Raw genomic sequence first — 22,125 nt, forward strand, 5'->3', positions numbered from 1 at the left:
CCTATTTGGAACACAATCTAGGAACCTCCTTTCATCCATGCTGTAAGAGAATCGTTAAGGATCAGAACTAAATAAAAGGCCATCAAGGTAATCCTACATGTTAACCATATTAAATTCAGGCTCATCCCAATAGACTTTGGAAGTACTGTTAACCAGCCAACCTCAAACTACTGCACTCCATTTTCCACAGTATAACTGGATAGAGTTCCAGGATTTTGAAAAGAATTGTGGCTAGGTCACCATCCAAATCAAAAGTGTGTGTATCTCGTATTAGGTGGTGTCCTTATGTACCCAAATATCTTGCTTTTTTGGTGCAAAGATCATAGGTCTGATAGGTAGTGTCAAAGAGTCTAGGTAAGTAAATGCAGGGAGTTTTGTCAAAGGCGAATATTAGTGAAAAGGCACCACTTGATTGTACAGGCCGAGCACCCCTCATCCAAAGTCTTCCAAAATGTGAAATTTTTGAGCGCTGACATGACGTTACAAAAGGAAATTTCCACAAGGTGCTGGGAAGGTACCCAGGTGATGAACAGGTCTCTGCACACCACAGACAGCTAAGAGAAGTGACTTCACACATGCAATTAACAGAAGTTAATGTAAAATAGAAAAACACTGCACAAGGCAAAAAAAATTTGGACAGTATTGAAAGAATGAATTCATCAGCGTCAGAGTGAACATATATGCCATTTACCTGTGGAAGACACTAGCAGTATAACGGAAGCTCCAGGTGTCAGTGGCGATGAAGTGTATGAAGTTACCATTACTAGTTTATTGGTAAACTGAAAGGTCTGAAGATAGACAAGTCACCTGAAACAAACGGTGTACACCCCAGGATTCTGAAAAGAGGTAGCTGAGGAGATTATGGAGGCATTAGCAATGATCTTTCAAGAATCACTAGATTCTGGAATGGTTCTGGAAGACTGGAAAATTACAAGAAGATTTATAAGAAAGCAAACTATAGGCCAGTTAGTCAGATCTCAGTGGCTGGGAAGACATTGGAGCTCAGGATGAAGTCGCAAGGTACTTGGATGCACATGATAAAATAGGCCAGTCAGCATGGTTTCTTCAAGGGAAAATCTTGCCTGACAAATTTGTTACTTTTTCAAAGACGGCCAACAAGTAGGATAGACAAAGGAGAATCAGTTGATGATGTGTTCTTGGATTTTCAGAAGGCCTTTGACAAGGTGCCACATAAGGCTGCTTAACATGTTACAAGCCCACAGTATTACAGGAAAGAGTTTAGCAAGGATAAAGCTGTGGCTGATTGGCAGGAGACAAAGTGAGAATAAAGGAAACCTTTTCTGACCAGCACCATTGACTAGTTGACTGTGTCAGGACCAATTCTTTTAATGTTATATGTCAATGACTTGGAGAATGGAATTGATAGCTTTGTTGCAAAGTTTGCAAATGATATGATGATCAGTGGAGCAGCAGGTAGTTTTGTGGAAAGAGAGAAGTTACAGTAGGACTCAAGACTGATTAGGAGAATGGACAAGGAAGTGGCAGATGGAATACAGTGTAAGGAAGTGCATGGTCATGGACTTTGGTAGAAGAAATAAGGATTGATTTTTTTCTAAATGGAGAGAAAACAAAAATCTGAGGGGTAAAGAGACTTGGAGGTACTTGTGCAGAATTTCTTAAAAGGTTAATTTGCAGGTTGAGGCTGTGGTGGTGAAGGCAAATGCATTCATTTCAAGAGGACTGAATATAAAAGCAAGGATGTAATGTTGAGACCTTATAAAGCACTAGTGAAGCCTCTTATCTTACAGTTCTGGCTCTCTTATCTTAGAAAGACTAAAACTGGAGAGGGCTCAAAGGAGGTTCATGAAAATGATTCCAGGATTGAATGGCTTGTCATATGAAGAGCGTTTTCTGGCTCTGGGCCTGTAGTCACTAGAATTCAGAAGAATGAGGGGCGACTTCATCGAAATCTAACGAATGGTGAAAGGCCTTAATAGAGTGGATATGGAAAAGATGTCTTCCATGGTGGGAGAGTCTAAGACCAGAGGACACAGCCTCTGAATAGAGGGGCACCCTTTCAGTATAGAGATGAGGAGGAATTTCTTTAGCCTGAATCTGTAGAATTCATTGCCACAGGAGCTGTGGAGGCCAAATCTTGTATGTATATTTAGGGCAAGAGGTTGATAGGTTCTTGATTGGTCAGGGAATAAATGGACATGGAAAGAAGACGTTGGATTGGGGCTGAGAGGAAAAATGGATCAGCCATGATGAAATGGCCTAATTCTGCCTTGATATCTTATGGTCTTAACAGTATGCTGATGAAACAAGCAAAGACCTATTTGACAAACTGAAAACTGAAGGCAATTGTAAATATTCAGCAGGCTACTTGCAGAAATTTAAGAAAAGGCACAACATTAAATTTTTAAAGTGTCTGATCATGAAAATCTAGCACTAGAACAAGTTTACAATGCTGATTGTTTTTAATCTTAAAAGAACTAAAGTACAAATACAGTGTATGGCAACTTTTTAAATCAAAACACGCCATCATAAGTGGAGGCTGAAAATTTACCATTATTTGTTGTTCAACAGCTGATTCTGATAATACTTCTCCTGATGCTGCTGTGCTGCTTTTATTATTCTGCACGCAGTATATTTTCATTAAATTAATGGTATGTAATATTTTTTACTGTTAAGTACATGTGTGATAAACAAGTGTACGTCAAAGACTGCTCACTGATGGCACATAAAAGCAGGGGTTGGAAATGATGGCAATGTCATTCTATCTCATTATAGGTTCTAAAATCCCCTTAAAAATCTGAAATCCAAAACATTTTCAGTCCCAAGCATTTCAGATAAAGGGTACTCAAACAGATAAACCAATGACACCTTCCATCACTTTCCTTTATTGCCCCATTTAACCTCCAGTTAACAGTGGGTTTAAATCGGACAACCTTGCAAATAAATGCCCAAGTCACATTTTGGCATTACAGAAATGAAGAAAACAAAATAGGTCGACTGTAGATTCCATAAGAAATTTAGGAAGTGCTGGAAATATTCAGAGGATTACGCAGTGAGAAAAAGTGTTGAAATTTCAGGCTGACGTCCTTTCATCAGAATTTACCGGTAACTTGCAGAAGTTCATTAACCCAACTCGTTGATTTTGCCTCCCCTCAGACATGCTGCTTGATCATGTCATTTTGGAATTTCAAATTTGCAGTTTTGTTTTTCAGATCATTAGAGGTTTTAAAAAAAAGCCATTTACGTTCGTTATCCAAAACTTATTTTTACAAAGGTCCACATTTGATTGCATTGTACAATTAGCTACAGCAAAACTAAATATTTCCATGATATCAATTTTGGAATTGAGATAAAATTAACTTCAGTGCTTCACTTGTCTGATTCAATTCTATTGGATTTGGCCTCAGCAATGCTTGCTACAAAATAAATATAATCCAATGAAGTCAGTTTAAAAACAGTGCTGACAGAAGTTGATGCAAATAATACTAACTATATTTTTTAAAACAAAAATTGAGACACACTCATTAGGAGATGCAAGGTTATAGAGCAAATGTTAAATAACGCTAAGATTAACATATCAAACTTTGAAATGGTTGGTCTACAGAAGCAGAAGACCATGAAAATACACACCACAGGCACTTTATTTGTAATAAGTCCCGTATAACAAATCTTAATCTTTACAGCTTTAAAGATTGTAAGATCATTCACCTATAAATCTAAGTAGTTTTCCCATCACCCCACCCTCCACAAATCCTACTTGATCAACCCATTTTGGCAACAATCAATTTCAGATTTTCAGCAAATGCAACTGCATTCATTTTGTTCTCTCCAACATTGCTTGTCCCTTCCCACACAATTTAATAATTTCTCTACTTAAATCCAGTAACTCTTCAGAAGCAAAACTGTTTGCAGATGTTACTCAACTTGAGTATGTCCTTGAACAGTAAATTTTGACATTAATGTAATGCATATTTGCTATAAATTTCACCTTCCCCATTCAAATATGTATTTTTTCTGTTCTTCATAATGAAACTAAACTTAGATTCGATAAAGTTGAAAATTGGGTTTGGTTATTAACCTTAAACAGTCTCTCATCAATATGGAAACCAACTAGCAGTTCAGACTCACTAGGTGACTCACCACCTGACTTTCCAAAGCCCTTCAACCATCTCGTACACAATGTAATATTCTCCATTAAGCCCAGTCCAAAAATAAACTTTAAAAATTCATTTGCTTTACCACTGTGATTGGAACATGAGCCCCATTTTCGACAAAACTGCTCCTGCAGAACACTACTTTAAAATTTTTTTTGTTCAAAACTCCCTTCTACATCCTTTGAACTACTAAATTCAATAGTTTTCAATCTTATACTATACTATTCCGTCTGGGAAAAGGCTGGAGTCTAGTGTAACTTTCTCTGTTTTTTTTTATTATGTAGTTCAGTGTAGTTTTTTGTACTGTGTCATGTAACACCATGGTCCTGAAAAACGTCGTCTCATTTTTACTATACACTGTACCAGCAGTTATGGTCGAAATGACAATAAAAGTTGACTTGACTTGAAAAACTTTAGTCTTAGAACAGCTAAGAAAGATGGGAACTATTGTTATCTTGTAGACCATTAGTCTTGCCAAACCAAAGGTCTGCAAGGCAACAATAGTTCCCACCTTCCTGTATCCTTCCAAGACATGGACTAGCTATACAAGCCACCTCAAAATTTACTAAATATGGTCTCCACAAAATTCTTCGAATCCACCAAAAGAATAAGCAAAAAAATGTCAGTACCTCTCTCAAACCAGCATCCAATTACACTTTATCTGCAGGCCATGTTATTCACATGCCCAGCAATACGCTGTGAAACATATAATTTGAAGACATCAGTCAGCAAGTGGAATAGTACACAAGACCTCCTTGGGGGAAGAAAATGCATCACTCCCACTGACTCAAGAACCCCCAAGTCACAAATGTTTTAAGTGAAGGAGCACTTCAGATTTTCTGAGCAATCTGAAGTCCATAACTACAGCTGTGAAGGTCCCTGCTGCACCTGATGACCCTGTGATCTCTGTCTCAGAGGGCAACGTTAGACTGTCTTTCAAGAGAGTGAACCCTCACAAGGTAGGTGGTCCCGATGGAGTACCTGGTAAGGCTCTGAAAACCTGTGTCAACCAACTAGCAGGAATATTCTAGGACATTTTCAACCTCTCACTCCTATGGGCAGAAGTCCCCACTTGCTTCAAAAAGGCAACAATTATACCAGTGCCCAAGAAGAATACTGTGGGCTGCCTTAATGACTATTGACCAGTAGCACTCACATCAACAGTGATGAAATGCTTTGAGGGTGGTTATGACTAGACTGAACTCCTGCCTCAGCAAGGACCTGGACCCATTGCAATTTGCCTATCGCCACAATAAGTCAACCGCAGACGCAATCTCAATGACTCTCCACACAGCCTTAGACCAGCTAGACAACACTAACACCTACATCAGGATGCTGTTCATCGACTATAGCTCAGCATTTGATACCATCATTCCCACAATCCTGATTGAGAAGTTCAAAACCTGGGCCTCTGTCCCTCCCTCTGCAATTGGATCCTCGACTTCCTAACCAGAAGACCACAGTCTGTGCGGACTGGTGATAGCATATCCTCTTCACTGACGATTAACACTGGCACACCTCAGGGGTGTGTGCTTAGCCCACTGCTCTACTCTCTGTATACACATGACTGCGTGGCTAGACATAGCTCAAATACCATCTACAAATTTGCTGACGATACAACCATTGTTCGTAGAATCTCAGATGGTGACAAGAGGACGTACAGGAGTGAGATATGCCAACTAGTGGAATGGTGCCGCAGCAACAACCTGGTACTCAATGTCAGTAAGATGAAAGAGCTGATTGTGGACTTCAGGAAGGGCAAGACAAAGAAACACATACCAATCCTCATAGAGGCATCAGAAGTGGAGAGAGTGAGCAGCTTCAAATTCCTCAGGTGTCAAGATCTCTGAGGATCTAACCTGGTCCCAATATATCGATGTAGTCATAAAGAAGGCAAGACAGTGGCTATACTTTATTAGGAGTTTGAAGAGATTTGACATGTCAACAAATACACTGAAAACCTTCTACAGTTGTACCATGTAGAGCATTCTGACAGGCTGCATCACTGTCTGGTATGGAGAGGCTACTGCACAAGACCGAAAGAAGCTGCAGAAGGTTGTAAATCTAGTCAGCTCCATCTTGGGCACTACCCTACAAAGTACCCAGGACATCTTTAGGGAACAGTGTCTCAGAAAGGTAGCGTCCATTATTAAGGACCTCCAGCACGTAGGGCATGTCCTTTTCTCACTGTTACCATTAGGTAGATGACACAGAAGCCTGAAGGCACACACTCAGCGATTCAGGAACAGCTTCTTCCCCTCTGCCATCTAATTCCTAAATGGACACTGAAGCTTTGGACACTACCTCACTTTTTTTAAATATACAGTATTTCTGTTTTTGCATTTTTTAAAATTATTCAATATACATAATTAATTTATTTATTATGTTTTAATTTATATTATATTTCTCTCTCTCTGCTCGATTATGTATTGCATTGAACTGCTACTGCTAAGTTATCAAATTTCACATCACATGCCGGTGATAATAAACCTGACTCTGAAGCAAACAAGACCTGTGTAAATATACCCCCCACTCCATCCATCGAAGGCCTTAATCATCTCAGAAGCCATAAAAGAATGGAAGTCAAACTGAATCCTAACTACCCACACAATATCATCTACATATCATTATACTCACCCAGGCCATGAAAGTACCAGATAATGGCTATCTAATAAGTCTAACCACTTACCCTTGATACTCAAAAGCATTTCAATTACACAAATCCCAATATCAACATCCAGAGAGTTACCATTGATGAGAAATTGCAAAAGCTATGGACAGACTGATGGAGTGAAGCCTTGGGTGTGATTACATTCCTGCAGATATGGCCTGTCTCATTACCCATTTACTACACTCACTGCAGTTACTTCTCTTGGTTACTCTAACAAGCATCTCTCAAACCTGTGATTACTACCACCAAGGAGAACAAGTAGGTATACAAGGCCACCACCCTGAATGGGAAATACATCACCAATTGTACATCATCGCTGGGTATAAATCCTGGATCTCCATACCCAACAGCAGTGAAACTATCTTTCTTTACCAGTCTTTAAGAAGGGAGGAAGGCAAAAAAAATTATATGTCAGTTAGCCTAACCTCAGTGGTTGGGAAAGTGTTGGAGTCTATCATCAAGGATGAGGTTTCGAGGTAATAACAGACTAATGATAAAATAGGTCAAAGTCAGTATGGTTTCTTTAAAGGGAAATCTTGCCTGACAAATCTGTTAATTCTTTGAGGAAGTATCAAGCAGGATAGACAAAAGAGGGGCAGTGGATGTCATTTACTTGGATTTTCAGAAGGCGTTTGATAAAGTGCCACACGAGGCTGCTTAAAAAGATAAAATCCTATGGCGTTACAGAAAAGATACCAGCATGGATAGCGGAATGGCTGACAAGCATGACACAGCAAATGGGAACAAAGGGAGCCTTTTCTGGTTGGCTACCAGTAACTAGTGGTGTTCCTCAGGGGTCAGTATTGGGACCGCTGCTTTTCACATTGTGTTGTCAATGATTTAGATAACAGAATTGATGGCTTTGGGGCAACATTTGTGGATCATACGAAGATAGGTGGAGGAGAAGGTAGAGCTAAGGAAGCAATGCGATTGCAGAAGGACTTAGACAAATTGGAAGAATAGCAAAAAAGTGGCAGATGTAATACAGTGTTAGGAAATGCATGATAATGTATTTTGGTAAAAGGAACAATAGTGCAGATTATCAAAATGGGGACAAAGTTCAAACATCAGAGGTGCAGAGGGGCTTAGGAGTGCTCGTGCAAGACTCCCAGGTTAATTTACAGGTTGAGTCTGTGGTAAAGAAGGCAAATGCAATATTGCCATTTGTTTCAAGGGGAATAGAATATAAAAACAAGGAGATAATGCTGAAGCTTTTTAAAGACACTAGTCAGGCTGCACTTGAAGTATTGTCAACAGTTTTGGAAGAATGCAGGGGGATCTCATTGAAACCTACCGAATGTTGAAAGGGCTATTTTGGGTAGATGTGGACAGGATGTTTCCTATAGTTGGGAGTATCCAGAACTAGAGAGCACAGTCTCAAAATATTCAAATTCAGCAAATGTGGGACTATCAGCTACAACAGCACCAACTAACAACACATGGTACCTTACTGATTAATTTCAGAGCTCATCGTCATCAGTTGTGACCTGCTGGATTTCTAATTCTCTGCAAATCAACTGCAGGTCAGCCATTTATTAACATTCATTTTGTTAAATGATTTGAAAAATCAGAATAAATACACCGGTTGTCATGGGCTTTATAAAAAGTCAAAGAGAGTGTGTCCTCACAAAATCTGTGCCTTCTCCAAATAGAAGCCCTGGATGAACCATGAGATCCACAATCTACTGAAGGTCAGATCAGAGGCATTCAGGTCTGACGACCAAGATACAAAAGGTCCAGGTATGATCTCCAGAAGGCCAACTCACATTTGAAGTGGCAATTCTGGACCAAAGCTGAATCACTGAATGATGTCCAACGGCTGGGGCAGGGCTTGAATGCTATTATTTCTTACAAAGTGAAACCAATTAACATGGGTGACAAGTCTATGCTCCCAGATGAGCTCAATGACTTCTATACTCACTTTGACCATGAAGGAACCTTCAAACTCCCACAGCCTCCAATGACCCTGTAACTTCAGCTCTGAAGTCGACATGAGAGAATCCTTCAGGAGGGTGAACCCACAGAAAGCATCCAACCCAGATGGGGTACCTGGCCAAGTACTAAAAACTTGTGCTGATCAGCTGGCTAAAATGTTTACTGATATCTTTAACCTCTCACTTCAGCAGACTGACATATCCACCTGCTTCAATCATACTAGTGTCCAAGAAGAACACGGTAATCTGCCTCAATGACTACCATCCAGTAGCAATTACATCCACAGTGATGAAGTGCCTCAAGAGGTTGGTGATAAAACACATCAATTCCTGCCTGAAAAGTGAGTTGGATCCACTCCATTTTGCCTACAGGCACAACAGGTCCACAACAAGCGCCATTTCATTGGTTCTTCACTCAACCCTGGATCATCTGGCCAGCAAAGATGCATACATCAGAAAATCCCTTCATTAACTAAAGCTCAGCATCCAATTATATTATACCTTCAAAATCAATAAGCTTCAAGACCTTGGCCTCAATAGCCCCTTGTGCAACTGGATCCTCAATTTTCTCAATTGCAGACCATAGTCAATTTGGAGTGGCAACATCTCTTCCACTATCTCCACTAGCACAAGTACAATGCTGAGAGCCTTAGCCCCCACTCTATAGTTGCTTTACAATTAGGACTGCGAGGCTAAGTATAGCTCCAATGCCAAAGTTAAGTTTGCTGATGACACCATTGTTGTTGGCAGAATCAAAGGTGGTGATAAAACAGCATATAGGAGGGAGACTGAACATCTGGCTGAGGGAGGGCCACAACAATCAGCGAGTACTCAATGTCAACAAAACCAAGTAGCTAATCGTCTCCTCTTCCTGAAATCAATAGAGGTCCACAAGCCAGCAAAGAAATCAAAGCAACGTCTCTACCTTGATAAACTTCTATGGATGTGTGGTGGAGAGTATACTAACTGGTTGCATCACGGCCTGGTATGGAAACACCAATACCTAAAATCCTACGAGAAGTAGAGGATGTTGCACAGTCCATCACAGGGAGAGCCCTGTTTATTAGGTATTTATTAATGCTTTTTGAGAGGGTGATTTTAGATGCATATTTATATTGAGTTAAGTATTGTATGTAATTAGTTTTGCTAAAATAAGTGTATGGGACATTGGAAAAATGTTGAATTTCCCCATGGGGATGAATGAAGTATCTATCTCCCCACACTGAGCACATCTACATAGAGCAATGTCACACGGAAGTAGCATCCATCAAGGACCGCGAGTCCCTGCTCCCTTCTCCTTGGTGCTATTATGAAGGTGGAGCCTCAGGAACCACACTACCAGATTCAGGAAAGTTATTACCCCTCAACCATCAGGCTCTTGAATCAAAGGGGATAACTTCACTCAACTTCACTTGCCCCAACACTGAACTGTTCCCACAAACTATGGACTCACTTTCAAAAAAAAACTTCATCTCATTCTTGATATTTATTGCTTATTTATTATTTTTTTCTTCTTTCTTTCTGTAGTTGCAAGAGTTTGTCGTCTTTTACACCCAACAGGTTGTTGGTTACAATCTTTCATTGATTCTGGAACGCAGCAGGCCAGGTAGCATCTACAGGACATACAGCCGACGTTTCAGGCCGAGACCCTTCGTCAGGACTAACTGAAAGAAGACCTGACGAAGGGTCTCAGCCCGAAACGTCATCTGTACTTCTCCCTATAGATGCTGCCTGGTCTGCTGCGTTCCACCAGCATTTTGTGTGTTGCTTGAATTTCCAGCATCTGCAGATTTCCTCGTGTTTTCATTGACTCTATTGTGCTTCTTGGATTTACTGTGTATGCACACAAGAAAATGAATCTCAGGGTTGTATATGGCGACATCTATGTAAATTTTAATAAAATTTATTCTGAACTTTGAATATCCCTAAAAGTAGCAGTACAGGTGGAAAGGCGGCGAAGGTTAGATGAGATGCTTGCCTTCACTGGCTATGGCATAGTTTACAAGAGCTGGGATTTCATTTTAAGAGTTTCATAAAACATCAGGCCACACCTGATGTAACATAATGCACCGGATGGTGCAGAGAAGATTCACTGGAAAAATTCCTTGGATCAGAGTATTTCAGTTAAGGAGAGACTCCTACAGAGAAAGCAAACCCAGCTGATCCAGAGGACCTGCTTGGAGGTATAGAAAATTAAGAGGGGATAGACATGGAAGGTAGAAAAAAATCTTTATTCCTTGGTGCAAGTCTCTTAAGCCATGAAGGCACAGGTTTAAAGTGAGAGAGATGTTTAGAAAGGATATTTTAACCCCTCAGGCTACAGACCTAATATGAATAAATGGGATTGGTGTTTCTGTGCTGTACAACTCAAAGGCCCTATAACCACAACTCTAAAACCTTGCAAAATTTTGACCTCATCTTTGCATGGAGCAACAAAACCAAAATCTGGTTCCTGTAGTTTTTAAAGATCACTGAATTTTTTTTGCAGTATATTTAAACACTTGCACTTTGAAATACATCAAAATGTTTTTTTTTTAAAAACACCAGTTTTCCTTTAAAAAGTGCCACAAAAAGTGGTGGTAAAACAAAGGGCTAATGAGTAAAGTTTCAGATAATGGCACTCAATTGTCTTGACACTAATGAAAAGAGAAGGGAGAAGAATGTGCTCGAGAACTAACTCACTGGAATGAAGCGATTGCAATCTCTGAACTGTTGCAGAAAGCTACACTAAAGAACAAAGCTGTAGTGGTGCAATTATTTTAGAGGCCATTGTTGGATTAGACCACATTAATTTACAACCTTAGAGTCCTTTAAAACAGTGAGAAACAAACTGGCCAAGTTATCTTATGACATTTCACCACTTGTTACTGAACAGCCACCTATTTTGGGAAAATATTGATGACTGACTTCAATAGACAGTTTTTCATTTCTGCTTCATCCTCTATCCCATACCTTACCCAGTCATTTGCTGAGTGCGGCCATGGAAGCAATTGTATACCTCAATATAGCACCCGCGTTATACAGCCCAAGAGAACTGCAGCCTTGATCAAGGTGTCAGATCATAAAAATTATATTTTAAAAAGTCACAATCAGCTCCACTTTCACTCTCACCTTTGAGTTCATGATGAATGAGATCAGCAAAATTTGGAACTTCGCCCCACCAGAAAATCCAAAGCTCCCTGTGGCCAGGTGTCATATCCCTTCGCCAGACACAAAGTACATTAGCCTTCAAGCAACGGCTGAAACTGCAAAGAATAGCATCATCTTCAGCCACTGGGATGACGAGTGGTGTTCCAACAGGACCTTGCCACGAATAACGGCGCCATTTAATCCCAGGTAGGTCAGCCTAGAGAGACACAATTGCATCAAAGTCACTTGTGCTATAATAAAAACAAACTTTCAAAGTGGCAAGTTATTCGATATGAAGCTAGGACAACAGGAATTTAATTCAAATCTCTAGTTCAACTCCTCACCAGCAAGACCAAAGAAAAACATTTTCCCACATTCAGCCATTAATCCATCAGTCATAAGTGATCCAGGATAATACTAAAATGTCTTCAATGTGAAAGCATATAGATAAACCAAATTCCTGTGCCCTACTGCACATAATCAATGTAAACAACACACACAAAATGCTGGTGGAACGCAGCAGGCCAGGCAGCATCTATAGGGAGAAGCGCCGTCAACGTTTCGGGCCGAGACCCTTCGTCAGGACTAACTGAAAGGAAAGATAGTAAGAGATCTGAAAGTAGGAGGGAGGGGGAAATTGCGAAATGATAGAAGACCGGAGGGGGTGGGGTGAAGCTGAGAGCCAGAAAGGTGATTGGCAAAAGGGATACAGAGCTACAGAAGGGAAAGGATCATAGGACAGGAGGCCTAGGAAGAAAGAAAGGGGGAGGGGAGCACCAGAGGGAGATGGAGAACAGGCAGAGTGATGGGCAGAAAGAGAGGGAAAAAAGGATGGGTTAAAAGCTAAATATATCAGTTGGCATGAACATTGACTTCTCTAACTTCCGTTAATGCCCCTCCTCCCCTTCTTACCCCATCCCTGATATATTTAGCTTTTCTTCCCCCCCTCCTTTCCCTTCTCTAGCTCTATATCCCTTTTGCCAATCACCCTTCTGGCTCTCAGCTTCACTCCACCCCCTCTGATCTTCTCCTATCATTTCGCAATTTCCCCCTCCCCCTCCTACTTTCAAATCTCGTACTATCTTTCCTTTCAGTTAGTCCTGACGAAGGGTCTCGGCCCGAAACATCAACAGTGCTTCTTCCTATAGATGTTGCCTGACCTGCTGTGTTCCACCAGCATTTTGTGTGTGTTGCTTGAATTTCCAGCATCTGCAGATTACCTCGTGTTTGCCTAATCAATGTAAAATTTGGTTTGGCCTCCTGTGTGACAACAAATTGACATATCAAAGTAGTCACTAAACTATGCAATTACAGCAGACATATTATACCCACCTTCCCCATGATTCAATGATCAAAAAGAAGCCATTATTGAATACCTAACTGCAAAATGCCTTCAACAGGTTACTAGAGAATCTCCCATTCTACTGGAACTTTAATGAAGAGCAATTAAAATAGTAAAAGGAATTAAGAAGTTAGTCAATAAACTGCAATTATTAAAAATATTAACTACCGTAATGTGATACCAGGGCACCTAATCTGATTAAAGACAAACTACAAAGTGACAAAGCAGATGTTGACTATGGTGGACTGGTAACCTACATCAAGAAAAACAGAAACAAGCAGACTAACAACTGAATTAATGTATAAATAAGTAATATGTACCTCCATTAAGGGAAAAAACAGGAGAAGTGTTTCAGTCATGGTTAGAATTAAAGACAGTATTAGACCAAAGGAAAGGGTCTAACATTGCCAATAAAAACAGAAAGCTTGAGTACTGATAAAATATCAGAATCAAAGGAGGATTATGATATTGATAAAGGGAAAACAGAATGAGAGGTTAGTGAGAAACAGACTGTAACATCTTCAGATACGTAAAAAAAAAGTGACTACCTTACAGCTGGAGAACAGAGAAATTAAACAAACCACAGAAACTTCCCAGAAATTGTAAAGTACTACACCTTTAGAATAAAATAAGCTCAAAGAAATGAGCTTTAGTTAAGAAATGTAATACTCATACAATAAATCCATAAGACCTGATGTCTGACTTCACAAAGATAACAGGGGTGGCAGCAGATGCACTGACAGTCAGCTTCCAAAATTCCAAAAATCATGGAACAACTTCCAATGGATAAAATAGTAGGAAATGTAACCTTACAATTTAAAAGGAGAGAAAAAAAAACAGGGACTACAGTCCAGTGCACTTGACACAAGTAGGTTCTGGTAGTTTCATTGCAGTTATTAAAGAAGTGGTAAACAGGGCACTTTGGAGTCAAATGATTTATGATAAGGGACACAACTTTGGACAAGTCCATTGGAATTTTGAGGTACAACTTGTAAGACAACTAATGTACTGAATTTGGATCTTCTGAAAGCCCTTGATTTATGCCATACAACAGATTATCAAACAATTTTAAAAAGTCATGGCTTTCATTGTTCACATGATACCATCTAAGCCCATGTGTGTCCAGAGCTTTTCTGAACATCCACCTCTTGGTTGCTTTGCTGTCCGTGATACGAGACAGACAGTGGCTGTTGGTGTTATCAAGTCAGTTACTAAGAAAGATATTGCCACAAAAACCACCAAGGCTGCCGCTAAAGTATTAAACAAGAAGTGAATGTTACCACTGGCTACCAAGATCCAGCAAACCTTGAGACTTGCACCAAAATATTTATTCATTACCAGCCAAATATGTATATTAATAAGGGACTGGATATTGACTAAGATGCATCGAAAGAAATTCAGAAGGAAAGGATAAGGAATGTTGGATTCTAAATGTAGATTCCAAAGTTAGCAATGTAATTGCAAATGTCCTTTCACTAATTAGAAGCTGTTTTGGCTGTGTAATGATTTAAAACTAATAAATATTCAAAACCAAAATAAAAGTCATGGCTTTGAGTATTGAGAGTAATATGCTGATGTAGGCTGACTGATTAAGCATAAACTGGTTATTTTTGGGCTGGAGGCAATGGGTGTCATAGGGATTGGTTCTGGTTTAATCTTTATCAGTGACTTGGAAGAGGGAATCAAGATGTACTATATACAATACAGGTCTGCTGATGATAAAGCCACAAGGCAGTGTGCACTATATGCGGAGCAAAAAGGACTTTAGGTAAACACTAAACAGAAACCCCAAGTGCCTGAATGATTTGACAAATTGTTTTAAAATAGATTCTGTATTCCGTAGATAAAGAGTTTCCTTCTTGGAATTATGAAATTTAGTACAAGCAAAGGGACATGGCAAATGGAATATAATTAAAGAAAAACGCCAAGCCATCCACTTTAGTTAAAGAGCAGATTTTTTTTAAATGCCAAGATATTAAATGGCATTGGTGTACAGAGGGATCAGGGTGCCCTTGTACACAAATCACAAAGTTAATATACAGCTTCAACCAGTAGTTGAAAAGAGTGTATTAACCACTATTGCAAGCAACATGAAGTATAAGAATAGAGACATGTTGCTCCAATTACAAGGGATTCTGGCAAGATCACGTCTGGAATAGAATGTACAGGGCTGGTCTCCATACCCAAGAAAAGATCTGTGATAAAGGGAGTGCAGGGAGGGTTCACCAGACTACTTTCTAGTAGAAAGCACTCTACTCCAGTAGAGTGGCTTTGCTTTATTAGGAGAGATCAAGCAGACTAGGCCTATATTCAAGATTCAGAATCAATCAAGAATCAAGATTGTTTAATGCCATTCTCTGTATACAAGTGTAAAGGTGAAAAAATAATTGTTACTGTGTCCAATGCAGCACAAAAAAAGGTAAAGAACACAATACAAAAAACACAATAAATATAGATACACAAGATAACTTACATACATAGATCGATTTTATGTCCATAAAGTGACACAAGGCACAAGAGTGTCTGTACATGAGGAGACTCTGACAGGCAATAATAATGTCATGCAACACATAAAATGCTGGAGGAACTCAGGACACGTAGCATCTATGGAAAAGAGTACAGTCGACGTTTCAGACTGAGACCCTTCATGCAGATTTTCTCTTGTTAATAATAAAGTTGTGGTGGGATGGGTCAGTGGGTAGAGGTGTTAAGTCGGCCTTACTGCATAGGGAAAGTAACTGTTGTGGAGTCTGGTGGTCCTGGAGTGGATGCTATGTAGTCTCCTTCCTGATGGGAGTGAGACAATCAGTAAATGAGCAGGGTGCTTACTGGCACTATTCCAGCAGCTTTCTGTATACATCCCTTTGATGTGGGGGGGGGGGGGGGAAAGAGGAGGGGTATGCTGGTGCCAGTGATGCGTTGGGCAGTTCTGACTATTCATTGTAGAACCTTCCTGTCTGCTGCAATGCAGTTTCCATACCAAGCAGTGATGCAGCCCTTTAGGATGTTCTCTACTGCACGAGTATAGATGTGCACCATCCAGCTCCCTTCAGCATCCTCAGAAAGGCATTTGTGAGCTTTCCTGACTGCATAGGATGTGTTCTATAACCATGGGAGGTTATGCAAGATGTACACTCCCAAGAGTTTGAAACTGCTTGCAATTTCCACTGCTGTGGCACCAATGTAAAGGGCGGTGTGAGTGGTGCGAGTCTTCCTGAAGTCAATAACCTTCTTTATCCTGTTTACATTAAAATAGAGGTTATTTGCCTGGCACCAAGTCTCAAGCTCTTCCACCTCCTCTCTGTAGGCCATCTGTGTTGGTGATGAGCCCCACTTGTTGTGTCATCGGCAAACTTGACAGTGTGATTATTCAGGTGTTTGCCTGTGCAGTCACATGTGAGAAATGAGTGGCAAACTCATTGAGACGTAAAAAATTCTTAAGGGGCTCAATAAGCGTAGATGTAGAGCTGTCACTTTTTTGGTTGAGGCATTTAGAATGAGAAACAGTCTCAAAATAAGGGGCCAGCCATCTAAGCTAAATAAAGAAATTTATTCTACCAGACGCCATGAATCTTTGTAATTTACTACTCAAGACTGTTACAGAGGTTAATCATTAAATGTATTCAGGTCAGAGCAATGATTTTTTTTTAAAAATAGGAGACAATAAGGGAATCAAGGTTGTTCCTGGTACAGGAAAGCAGCACTGAAAATAAAAATATTAGCCATAACTTCGATGAATGGGCAAGTGCCAAATAGCTTACACCTTTTGCTTTTGAAAAGATCATGAACATGCAGGTTCAAGTAATGCAATACTAAATTCAATACACAGAAAATTGTCTTCAAGTATAATTTGATCCTTGCTCCATTAACTAGGAACTAAACTGCTTTCAAGACTTCAAAAGTCAGAACTGATTGACTCAACTGAAACCAGTTGATTCAACAGTGAATCAATTACAATATTTTTAGTACAAGTGAATACACTTCCATCCAATATATGTTTAATAAATGTACACAATTCCACAAAGACAACTCTTTATATCTATTGAATACATTTTTAAACAATTTGTCAAATCATGCAGGCAAATGCAGTTTCTGTTCAGTGTTCAGATTAGCAACTGGTTAGCTTTATTTCCTACTGTGGCTTTTCAAGCTCCACAACAAAAGTGACAAATTAGACACCCAATTAGAAGTTATATCCATAAGACATTAAAAGAATTATGGCCCCAGTCTCTTTAGGTTAATTTAGTTCTAATTACAGACATATCATGCAATTCACTTACCACAGCCCTATTTTCCTCCACACCCCCTTTTAAGAAAAAAATTCAATTAACACAAGTCTAAAGCAGAACTTCTTTCCATCCAACACACACAAAATGCTGGTGGAACGCAGCAGGCCAGGCAGCATCTATAGGGAGAAGCGCTGTCGACATTTCGAGCCTTCGTCAGGACGAAGGGTCTCGGCCCGAAACGTCGACAGCGCTTCTCCCTATAGATGCCGCCTGGCCTGCTGTGTTCCACCAGCATTTTGTGTGTGTTGCTTGAATTTCCAGCATCTGCAGATTTCCTTGTGTTCTTCTTTCCATCCCAAATGTTATAGTATATTTTCAAAAATTCTAATACAGCTCCAGATTCCTCAACTGTGTAAGCAACATGCAAGTGAAAATATACTTTACAGAAAAATTAGCTCAAGAAAATATTAATTAGTACTGAAACACAACTCTGAAAATTGCAATACATCTCAGGCAATTGAGTTGAAAGTGGAAAAATTTCAGATTATCTCAAGGATTCTGCTTCTAACATTATAAAACTGGAAGGCAACTTGTGCTTAAAGACAAACTAACATGGTCTTTCATCAAAGCTTAAATCAGACATTTTTAGTTTTTAATTTTCTATTTCATCTTCCTAATACCACTTGACTCTATGCATTTGAGTTTCCTCAGGTTTCCAACATTTATATTTTGCTCAAGCTTATTCTATTAACCTATTAAAATAGCAGAAAATTCAGAGTTTACTGTAATAGTCACTTCTGCAGTAATACTTTTACTACAGATAGACATCTGTGGCAAGTAAATCAGCAGGTTTAATACTAACTTCTCTAACTGCTTTGGAATGCATTTGTACAGCCAAAAAAGCACAGCAGAGAACTCTATGTCTGTGTACAACTAAACTGGAATGCTGGGCTGATATTCAACCACAGGGTGCTGTGCCAGACTATATTATGAATGACTTTACACTCTGGTCAAAATCCAGAACTATATAAAGAAAATTATGTGCACTTGCCTCTAAACAAAGCTTCAGATAAAGTTTGAAAACAGTAAGTTACTTTTAAAATGTTTTGTATTGCAAGTCAACACATTAAAGACCACAGTATTTTAGTTACAAGTTCCTGTCTGAAGGCTGTTTACTCAATGAATCTAACTACTGTTATGTTTTTCTGTGTTTTATGGGCAGATCACTTTTCAAATTTATGAATGTAGACCAAATATGTTTTTCGTTGAACACAGTGTTTGAAAACAAAATACTCCTGGAAGGGATCAATGAAAAGATGAACTGTAGTGGGTGGAGTATTTTTAAATAAATTGCTCCACTTATTAGATTACGTTTATGTAACTCGGTTGCAAGCAGTGTGACAAATACATTGTCATTTATCTGTCTAAACCAAGTACTAATTCTACAGATTAAAATGAATACCGATAAAAAGAAACGTTCTCCAACATAAAATTTTGTATCCAAAATGAGTGGCCATGAGAAAATCTCTAGCCAGTTTTTTAAAAAGACTAAAGCATCAGGCCAATTCAAAGCACAGATCATATTTATTTGTTCTCTCCCCCCCCCCCCCCCACAATCTCCCAAAACACTTCAAAAATACTTAATTTGTTCAAGTGTAATCATCATGGTGAAGCAGGGAAACAGTCAACTGGCACGAAGTCTCAAAATAGCAACACAATTAAGGGAATCTTGTAGCAATGGTAATGGAGGATACATTCACTACATAATACATGCACTGCATCAAAACCAAACAGTTCACATTTCTCTGCTCTTCAAATGATAACACAGGATCTTTTACTGAAGAGGATATATGGGACATGTTTACTATTACACCCAAAGTTAGCACTTCCACTGTTTACCTGTGTTGCACACTACATGCACAATGAATTACATTTTATTAACTTACTTGTGGCACTATTGTGTGCGATACATGTTTTGTGGGTGCACCCTGCTCCGGCGGAACACTGCTTTTCATTTGGTTGTATATGTATAGTCAGATGACAATAAACTTAAAGCCATATGTCAGAATGTACACATCAAAAATACTTTTCCAACTGGACCAGAGGCAAAAAAAAGCCATGTTGATGTTTAAATTTTAATTCTTTTCAGAATAGGATTGAGTGTACTGAATCTGTGAAGTAGCTACCAAAATAGTGACCAATGGCAATAACTATCCAAGTACCGGTACACATTCTGAAAATGTTTTTGAAATTGAAGAAAACTATTTTTCTTCCCCCGTTTACCTCATTCATCTCAATCAGGGTTCCTGTATAACTCTGGACAGCATTCCTCAAGCACATCTGCTCCACAATACAAGTCTAAACATCCATCATTTGGCAGGATAATGAAGCTAACTTTTTTTTTCTGTAGAATTATTTCACAGCAAAACTGCCTAGACTATAAACATCAAATCTCATTGTAAAGCAAATTCACAGAAGATGCTGTCTTCCTCCAGGTCCCACCCCACCAGCTGCCACTCCAATATCTCTGTTCTCATCACTGTTGCATGAAAAGCAAAATGTCAGACACCTCATTCAAAACATCACTTTAGATCCTCTAGTCTATGTTTAAGGCAATGGTAAAAATAAAATTCAAGGCAGATCTCAGTTCCCTAGTCAACCTCAAAATTCACTATTGTAGGCACTGCACATAGATATACCTGAGCAAGCAATTGTTCAAAGAAGGCGTGTTATGGTCTAAAATGTCACCCAAAAAACACCAATAAAAATTTACAGAAGCAGAGGCAGCAGAGAGAAAACCAGATAGAGATGCAGAATTTAGGAGGTTAGATAGGATGGATAGTAAAAATCTTTTTTTTTGCCACCTGGAGGTGTCCAATACAAGAGGGCACCTTTTTTTTCTTCTTACACAAAAGGGTAGTTGAAAGTCTGGAATGCACTGGCCAAAGAGGTGGTGAAGGCAGACACTCACGACATATACACAGCATCTAGTTATGTACTTGGATTGCCAAGGTACAGAAGGCTATGGACCTAATATTGATAAATGGGATTAACATAGATAGGAGCAACAGCATGAACACTGTCATATAACGACTTGGATTTGGTTAGCCAAAGAGCCTGTTTCCACACTGTACAACTCTGCAATCAATTGCTGAGTTTAGTTGGAAAACATAGGGAAACACACCATACAATATTTTCCAAATGCTTGGATTCCTTCCCAAAAAACTTGACAATCTGCTTGCACACCATGCTCCAGCAATTTTGCTCCTTCCATGATGTCTTAATACAGAATTTATTTGAAATGGAAAGTTCAGTCAAAAACAAAAACTGCTAGGGCAGAAACTTTCCCCATCAGTATTTCTTTAATTAATCTGGATACAAGAAGGTGAAGTGTTTTTCTTGTTTGTTTTGATTTTTAAATACATCTTACAGAACCTTCAACTGAACTTTCATCACCATAGTCTGGTTTCAGCCAAGTCCCAAGAAAAGTATATACAGCCCCAGAATAACTGTGCCCATCTCAGCATAACAACAGCTGTTCTCCTAACTGTTCCTGAAATACCATTTCACACAGACTTAAAATTTGGATCTAAAAAAGTTAGCATGTGGCCCTAGAATGCTGTACATAGAGTGGCAAACCTAGCCAATGCTTGCAATTCTTCAGTTTCCTGCTCTGAGCCCTCATCTAATCAACACCATACTTCATGAGAAAACAAAAAAAAACCCACAATTATACATGCCCCACACATTTCCTAAGAGTCACTTTATTGAAAGCGAAATTCTCAGAAGACAATGCAGATACCTGGCTCCTTTGGGCAAAGAATATTAAAACTAGAAAAATGTTTTTGAAAATGTCAAACAAATGCAAAGAACTGAAAATTCAAATTTAATTTTCTGACTTGTGAATACAAAGATCTACTGAATTTAGATATAATACTGAATTAATGTTGCTGTATTAATTTGTTCTACAAGTTACCATTATGGCATTTCAGTATATTACATTTTTCTATTAATATTGCTCAACTAGCTTTAAAAAGCAACAATACCTCACACTTCATGTCACTTACAGAAATGAAAATGAGACAAAAGGGAATGATAACACACTGCCTTTCTAGGAATACAAACACGAACTTTATAAACACAGATAGTAGCTGATCAGTACAAATGAAAACTTCATCTGTGTTAAACCACCTTTACCCAAATCATCAAAAATAACCAATTCATCTATTCTACCATTCCATCCAAAATCACTCAGCCATCTCTTCTTGCACTTCTGTGCAGAGTTTTGGGGCATTTTCAAAGTTGAAAGTGCTATCTAGATGCCAGCTCATTAAAATTGTTTGACTGCAGCAAAACAACTTAATTGCAGAATAAAAATAAGTTCACAAATGGAAAATTTTAGTATATAGTATTTCCTCCTTGCAATGCAATTTTATCAACCTGATTATACCACACAGCTAAATAGTGAGGGAAGTAATTATTTTAATTTGCAACTATTACTCCCTACAAGACAGCCAATCACCCAAGTTGGATGTGTTTCAGTGCAACAGGGGACAAAAGAACGAACAGGTGCAATGGTTGTCTTTGGACACCCCCCAAAAACTAGCATCACCTCCAAAGAAAGCACTTCGCACAGTGTAAAAAATCCCATCTTCTGTTTAAATGGTTATTTGTCCTGTAGGAAACT

The 22,125-nt window shown here is 39.1% G+C and overlaps 1 protein-coding gene across 2 annotated transcripts in view; it reads right to left on the bottom strand.

Annotated features, from left to right (window-relative positions):
• med13a (mediator complex subunit 13a) overlaps positions 1–22,125 on the bottom strand; it is a 187,311-nt gene that overhangs the window by 160,075 nt on the left and 5,111 nt on the right. For both annotated transcript variants that reach the window (XM_073053133.1, XM_073053134.1), the window contains exon 2: positions 11,850–12,084. In XM_073053133.1, coding sequence (XP_072909234.1) covers positions 11,850–12,084 — 235 coding nt within the window. The remainder of the gene's footprint in view (positions 1–11,849; positions 12,085–22,125) is intronic.

Source organism: Hemitrygon akajei, chromosome 8, assembly GCF_048418815.1.
Source record: "Hemitrygon akajei chromosome 8, sHemAka1.3, whole genome shotgun sequence".
NCBI lineage: Eukaryota > Metazoa > Chordata > Chondrichthyes > Myliobatiformes > Dasyatidae > Hemitrygon > Hemitrygon akajei.